The sequence below is a fragment of the Sceloporus occidentalis genome, unplaced genomic scaffold (genome assembly GCF_023333645.1).
Source record: "Sceloporus occidentalis isolate IW3139 unplaced genomic scaffold, rSceOcc1.0.p SCAF_396, whole genome shotgun sequence".
Classification (NCBI taxonomy): domain Eukaryota; kingdom Metazoa; phylum Chordata; class Lepidosauria; order Squamata; family Phrynosomatidae; genus Sceloporus; species Sceloporus occidentalis.
In genome coordinates, this window is record NW_028317376.1 from 42,501 (window position 1) to 50,656 (window position 8,156).

The following is an 8,156-nucleotide window of genomic DNA, read 5'->3' on the forward strand; positions in this document are numbered from 1 at the left end:
GTCTGAATACAAGACTAAGATCCAGATCCTCCTCTCCGGCAGCCGGTGCTGCTGGCACTTCTGCCAGGGATTCTACGACAGAGCGCCTGACGTGACTTTCCGGTACCCCACCAAAGAAGCGGAAGTACCGGCCAGCAGCAGTGGTGCAGTTGTGTGCACAAATCACACAGGGGTTCACGAGCTGCAGGTGAATGTCTGCGCTATGCACACAGAGAACCTCCGCTGCTACCCGACACTTCTGCCGGGACTTCTATGACGGAGCACTGACGTGACGCGACCTTCTGGTGCTCAGTCATAGAAGCCCCAGAGGAAGCCCCAGGTAGCATCAGAGGTTGTCTGTGTGCATTGCAAAGACGTCCACTGGCTGCCCCCATGAGACATCAGGGAGTCTGGAGCATCAGGGACAAGTCAAGGGATGAATCAGTAAATTGGGAGGAGTGGCATATCAGGGAGGCAGAGTGTCATATAGAGGGGGTATAAGGCATTTCTGGGGGGGGGCAGAGTAGCAATCCGTGCGGCAGATGTGCATAACTGGAGGGGCAGGTTAGCAAAGGGAAATAAAAACAAGAAATGCAAGTTTAGCCACAAACAACATTTCATCAGCATGTTTTATACAGAAAAGACCCAGCCTGAACAGTTCATGGCCATTCTTCCAAAGGTATTGTATAGAAATTCAGTCACAAGGAGTGATTGCCTAAATACATATACATACCGTATTTGCCTGAATATAGGCCACACTCCCCCCCCCCACACTTTAAAGACTTAAAGTGGGGGTGCGGCCTATATTCGGGGTCTAGCGCAGGAATGCGCAATTTGTATTGCCCGACGCCTGGGACAATGAGTAGGACCTGCATCCTACTCTCCGATGCTCTGAGACAGCCTCCCCTGCCGGCACTTTCCATGGGGGGAGTGCCGGCACGGGAGATTGTCTAAGCGCATCGTGCAGACGTTCACCGGCTGCAGCGATGCGCGTAAACTACCACCGCTGCCGGCACGTCTGCTCGATGTGCTTTAACAATCTCCCTTGCCGGGAATTGCCACGGGGGGGGGGGGGGAGTCCCGGCAAGGGAGATTGTTAAAGCACATCGCGCAGACGTGCCGGCAGCAGAGGTTGTTTACGCTCGCATTGCAACAGCCGGTGAACGTTTGTGCGATGTACGTTAATCTTCCTTGCCGGCACCGGAAGTTGTATACACGTACTGCGTAGATGTCCCCCCCGCCGGCCCCGCAAGACCCTGGGGAGTCTGCACTGGTAACACTATTTTCTTAAAAAAAGCACCTAACTTTTAGGGTGCGGCCTATATTCGAGTGTGGCCTATAATCGAGCCAATACGGTATATATCATGGGTAAGCCTAAACACAGAACTCCAATTACAACTCCTATTACCCTGATTAAGCTACCTGGCTTTCATAGCCTGTTGTAGATCTGCCTTTTGGTTTACATCTTCTTTATAGTATCAAAAAAAATAATAATGTCTTAAAATAAAATTATATAAGACAGAAAGAATCATTTACTAAATCATGAAGGGTTTGCAGGACACCACATTATCAGGAATGACTAACGGACTAATGAACAGGCTATGAAAGACAGGAAGCTTTATCAGGGTAGTAGGCGTTGCAATTGGAGTTCTGTTTTTAGGCTTACCCGTGAGATATATATATATATATATATATATATATATATATATATATATATTAGGCAGAGCTTATTAGAGGAACAGGGAGAGGGTGTCCCCAGAGGCTCCACCATTTTGCCAAGTAACCTTACACAGAATTTATGCAAAAATGGCAGACACAATTCCACATTCCTCCAATCGGGGCAGAGGGTGTGTGCCCAGAAGCACTGCCATTTTGTGGAAGTACACCAGAGGTCATGCCCCGTTGTCCATAGAGAAGCAGACAAAAAACGAAGACTTTTAGGGACAGCAAAGAAAGAAGACGCAACATAAAGAGGAGCTGCGTGGCACGGAGACATGGACTCGTAAGTGGCAGAGGAGGTAGGGAACACATTCAGAGAGAGCGTGAGAGATGGCGAGTGACAAAAAAAAATATTTAAATTTCGGAAAGTGAAAAGCTCTCCGATTTTCACCTGAACTTAACTGAATTTGTTTCATAGGGGCTTCATAATACCTAGCGAAACCTGTGAGTTGGGACCTTAAACGCCAAATTAAATTTTAAATCAGTAATTCTGCTTAAGCTTCTCACTTTTATGTTGCCTGGAACTGTAAACTGTGTAGCAATAGGCAAATTTCACACAATGCTTGTGAGATCTACAATAACCATGTAACAAACAAGCAGAACTTTAACTTGATGAGGAGGATTAGGAATACAATTTCAAAGCTCTAATCTAATCTGCTACAATTTTACCAAACTAGATTGATATGGAATACTTTAGAAAAATCTACATATTTACTAGTCACCGAAGGTGGTAGCTAACTGTTCCAAACATTGGCAGTTTCAGAAGATTAAAGTAATATATACTTACAATATTGATCACAGTCAACTCTGGCAAAAACCACTTTATCTTTATCTGGATACTCTTCTTTAATTATATTAGAAGCTTCTGTAAATATAGGGTGCAACATTTGGCTAAATCTACACCTACAAAAGAAAACAAAAGTGAATTAAGAGTTCTAAACATCAAACATGTGGATTTTTATTTCTCATTTCTCTACCTATATTAAACGGATCTTTCATATCTATTTTGTTGTTTGTTTGTTTTAAGGAGAAACTCAAAATATCCAATAGTATGACCAGATCAGTACATAAGCACTGTTGAAATTGTGACCCCCCTCATATAACCCTGCATCTTATGAAGAACTTGGTTTACTTGGGGGTGGGAGGGTGGAAACAAGAACCCAGTATCACACTAGGCATGGGGTATTGTAATGTAAAATGTCACCTTAATCTATCATGTGACTAAATGATTATGAATAAAGGTAACATACCAGTCGGCATAAAAATTCACTAAAGCAACATCTGCATTACCTGGAAAAGAAAACAGTGAATTTTATTTTCACATGAGAAAATGCTACAGCATTATATTTGTAAATATTGAGATGCTCCCAAGTGGGGACCAACTGTAGAGCAGTCGATGAAACGGCTGTATGTTCTTGGTTGAGCATCTCATATTTGGGTTTTTTTGCATTATTTTTTTGCTATTTTTAATATACATGAGAGTTTACCTATCTGTGACTCTTACTTGTAAAGCAAGAACAGAGCACTAAGTGTGTGATGCAATCTGGTGAATAATATATTTTGTTGTGTTTTTGAATGTACGGGGCAACAACTAATCTATAATGAAAATTGTTGCCAACAATTTTCATTATCGATTAGTTGAATTGATTTTGTTGAACATAAAATGAGGGTTTTTTCAGCAAATGGTCGGAAAATACCCTTCGTTTTATAATCTGACCTCAAATAGAGGTCGGATAATAACACTAAGATTCAGATCCCCCGCAGCGCTGCAGGCGACCTAGATCCTCCTCTCTGGCAGCTGGCGGGCGTCTGTGCGATGCGCGCAGACATCCTACGCTACTGTCCTCCACTTCCGCCCGGACTTCTATGATGGAGCACCAGTGTGACATGACCTTCCAGTGCTCCACCATAGAAGCCCCGGCAGAAGTACCAGCCAGCAGCGGCGGACATTGCGCAACGTTCGCTGGCTCCCAGAAAGGAGGAACCCCCGCAGTGCTGCCGGGAGCCTGGATCTCTCTGGCAGGCGGTGGGTGTCACAGACAACCTCCGCTACTGCCGGCACTTCCACTGGGGCTTCTATAAGGGAGCACCGGCATCACATGACCTTCCGGTGCTCAGTCATAGAAGCTCCAGCAAAAGTGCTTTGTCTGTACTAGACACGAAGGAGTCTGGAGGGCAAATATGGGGGGGGGGTATCAGGGGGTATGACGCATATGAGGGGCACAGTGGCATATAGGGGGTATGAGGCATATCCGTGGGGCAGCGAGGCATATCCGTGGTATAAGGCATATCAGAGGGCATTAAGGCATATTAGGGGGGTATCTGGGATGTAGTGTGGGAAGCCTGTGCTCAAAATGTTTTTATTCAGCTTGTTCATTCAGTTATTTTAAATAAACGAAAAAATGTAAAAAATTTTTAGCCAATTAATCGAAAAAAATAAGCGGCCAACTAATCCATTATGAAAATAATCGTTAGTTGCAGCCTTAGTATGGCGTATCTGATGTCTGGACATGGCTGCTGGCCTATGTAGTCAGATTAACTGGAAATATGAGTGAAGTATACTGAACAATGGATTTACTACAGGCTATTTACATAAGGGAAAAAAAACGAATCAAGGACAACCGTGCATACTTTTATGCAAGTTTTTAGGGATGTACCGATATATATGGGTGGCCGAAATATATCGTCCGCAGGGACTGGGCTGCTTACCTGTGCGTTGGTCGCACACTGTGCTAGCAGCATCTCTTGTACCAGTCAGGAAAAGCAGGAACCCAGCAGAGTCATGTGAATGCACATCACGTGACTCTGCTCCGGTCCATCTCTTCCCCTGGGGGCAGGGCCAGAGAAGTTGCTGGAGAGGAAGCAGCAGGGTCTCTGCAGTTGTCTGCGAGTGAGAGATCTGCAGTTCAGGTAAGGGGGTGGGGGAGGGTGTATGAGCAAGTATGTGTGATTAAGGGAATTAATGAGTATCTGTAAATGAATGAGAGTGTGTGTGTGTGGGGGGGTGATTGGCATGGCATAGGGAGCCTGTAATCACACTCCTATCATGCCCAGGTTCTAGCATGTACTGGTTGCCTGGGCATAATAGCGCTATTGCAAACTAAACTGCAATCAATTTCAATTGGAGCTCGGCTCTAGCTGAGTGCTGTTGCGCAAGGGCAGGAAGCTTACTTATAAAAAAATCAATGCCAATAATGTTGAAAGAAACACATTTAATACTTACTTAAAATGTCATCTATATTCCCACTCTCCAGATTTATTATTTCACTTCTTGAAGGAGTGCAAGCCCACGTTGCCTGAAACATGGCAAATATATTTCAGGATTTATTTTCATATTTTTAGATAGTGTAAGTATTGCAATGATAAATATGACATTTTTCAAATGTGAGTTATAAAATGCATTATATAATACACTGTACTTTCTTACTTATTAGCAATGTGTTATGTTAACTATGCTTAGATATTTTATCTGCCTTGGAAACTAAAGGGTGACGGTGGAATAGGAGGAAATGAAATTACTGTATTGGCTCGGATATAGGCCGCCCCCGTATATAGGCCGCACCCTAAAAGTTTGGTGCTTTTTTAAAGAAAAAGTTTTTTTCTTTAAAAAAGCACCAAAAAAACATGCTGCCACTCTGTCTCCCCCCCGAGATATGATGCCACTGTCCTCCCTCCCCGAGATATGATGCCACTGTCCCCCCCCCCCCGAGATATGCTGCCACTGTCCTCCCCCCGAGATATGCTGCCACTGTCCTCCCCCCGAGATATGCTGCCACTGTCCTCCTCCCCCCCGAGATATGCTGCCACTGTCCTCCTCCCCCCCGAGATATGCTCCCACTGTCCTCCCTCCCCCCCCGAGATATGCTCCCACTGTCCTCCCTCCCAGAGATATGCTGCTGTCGTCCTCCCCCCCCCCCTGGAATATGCTGCCACTGTCCTCCTCTGCCCCCCCCTCGACTTACCGGAGCAGACTCCCGGGTGTCTTGCGGGGCCGGCGGGGGACATGTACGCAATACGCGTATACAACTTCCGGTGCCGGCACATCCGCTGAGTGCCGGCACCGGAAGTTGTATACGCGTATTGCGTAGATGTCCCCCGCGGGCCCCGCAAGACACTCTGGAGTCTGCTCCGGTAAGTCGAGGGGGGGGCAGAGGTAAAACGCATCGTGCAGGCAGTCCACACGATGCGCTCAGACAACCTCCTGTGCCGGCACCCCCCCCCCCCCCCGTGGGAAGTGCAGGCAGGGGAGGCTGTCTGAGCGTATCGGGGAGTAGGATGCAGGTCCCCTGCACCACTGCGGGGGATCTGTATCCTAACCCCGCTGCCTGCCCGGCGCCCGGGACTGCATGTCCCGGGCGTCGGGCGCTAGACCCCGAATATAGGCCGCACCCCCACTTTAAAGACTTAAAGTGGGGGAAAAAAGTGCGGCCTATATTCGAGCCAATACGGTATTAGTGTAATGCCAGCCTTTACTTTAAGAGCATACTCTGCAGAAGTTCTTCTCCCTGAATCACCTAGTAAGGGGTTAAGCAGACAGGATGATCCCACCATAGTGGAGGATCCATTATAGCCAGGTATATGAGTATCTGTCAGAGTGTAGGAAGCATAGCCAGACACCTGTGTAGGCAAACTGCAGGTAGAATTCCTAGGTAGGTAAACACAGGGTGCCAGGGGTTAATTCAGGACAGGTGGTTAGATATAGCCAGGGTGGGATCACAAAATGGGTGGTCATACAAGCCAACAGTCAGTTCACAGAGCACGTAGTCGGACAAGCCAGTTATGGTACCCACAGGTAGGGTAAAAAGCAACAGCATCACTAGGCATGAGAGTAGCTAGACAAGCCAAGGTTTAATGTCAGCTATAAACGCACAATTCTAATGCCAGTAAATGCATTAAGCATGAACACATTAGGGTATCTTGCAGAGCAGTTCCGGGTTTGTAAATTTGACAACTAGCCTGCCCTGCATCAAAAGGGTGAATTAAAGAGGAGAGCCCACCAGCACCAACCTCAACATTTTTGAAGGCTCTGGAGAGATTCTGTATGGAGGAATGGTCTCAGATCCCTTTCCACATATTCTCCAGCATCATCAGACATTATAGGAGAAGACTCAGGGCTGTTATCTTGGCAAAGGGAGGTAGCACAAAGTATTGACTAAAAGGTTGCCAATAATTGTGCGTCCCATATAGTTCACTTTTTTTATAAACCTGTGTTATGTTTGCAATTGTTGGATATCCATTAGAGTGTATTTGTGTTTTTGAGGTTTTTTTCTTCAAGCTCAAAGGGTTAAACAATAAAGACTATTAGTGGATGGCACTGTAAGTATACTGTTTTGTCAGTCATTGTGTGTAATCGTGAACTGCAGGAGTGTGTGCACGTGTGTATACTGTAGTGTCTGTCAGTCATGTGTGCGTGTACTGTATCAGTGTATACATGTGGTATATGTATAATACTAGAGTCATTATGTCTACTTGAAGTACCAGATTTAGTGTGTATATTATATATTTTTAGTGTTAGCCTGTGTTTGCGTGCACGTGTATAATGACATGGTGCTAGGGTGTATGGTATTGTTTATGTTACAGTATGGCATTAGAGTGTGAATGTCAGCATAGTGTTAGTGTATGGTATTAGCATGTGTGTACATGAGCGTAGAATGGTTCTGGGTGTGTCACTGTAGTATGCTTAAGATATTAGCGTGTATCGTTTAGTGTGAAAATGTATGTTAGTGTATGGCAAGTTTAGACAAACCCCAGGTGCCAGGTAATATATGAAAATAAAAACATGATTGGGGAGAAAGAAAAAAAAAAATATGTTTTACTTTTTTGGCTGGCTCCTAGAACCAAAACAACATTTGTAATAAAAAGCAACAAGAGCATACCTCTATTAAAATATATGTACACATTTTCAAAAAGCATGTTAAGAGTCATGGATTACAGGCCTCATGTGATATGTCAAGCTCTGCTTGTTTTTAAATTACACTCTTTGAAACAAACAAAATTGTGGATAATTTAGGGCCATGCTTAACTTGTTTGGAAAGTACCGTATTTGCTCGATTATAAGAGGAGGTTTTTTTCAGAGCAAATGCTCTGAAAAATACTCGTCGTCTTATAATCGGGGTCGTGTTATAATCAGACCTCAAATAGGAATTCCCCGCACCGGAACTCTCATCACTGACAGCTGGGGAAGGTCTAACCGCACCTCCTTCCAGCTGCAGAGGAAGTTGTCTACGCGAATCGCGTAGACGTCTACCTGCTGCCCGACTAGTACACTAGGGGGCGAGTGTTAAATGAGGGGCATAAGGCATTTCTGTAGGCAGAGTGCTCTGCACCTGCACAAGCTCAGCTATATTCCAGGATGTCTGACATGAACATCTATCGATATCTTTTCAAAACATCTCTAATGGGTTAAGATCTGGGCTCTGACTAGGCCACTCCAAAAGGAGATAGATATATATAGATAT

The 8,156-nt window shown here is 45.1% G+C and overlaps 1 protein-coding gene across 1 annotated transcript in view; it reads right to left on the reverse strand.

Moving 5' to 3' along the window:
- LOC149273208 (endoplasmic reticulum resident protein 44-like) overlaps window positions 1-5,003 on the reverse strand; it is an 18,376-nt gene extending 13,373 nt beyond the window's left edge. The window contains exons 1-3 of the mRNA XM_089506592.1: window positions 4,922-5,003; window positions 2,949-2,988; window positions 2,486-2,601 (exon numbers count right to left, since the gene is read on the reverse strand). Coding sequence (XP_089362718.1) covers window positions 2,486-2,601; window positions 2,949-2,988; window positions 4,922-5,003 — 238 coding nt within the window. The remainder of the gene's footprint in view (window positions 1-2,485; window positions 2,602-2,948; window positions 2,989-4,921) is intronic.
- Window positions 5,004-8,156: the final 3,153 nt, after the last annotated feature.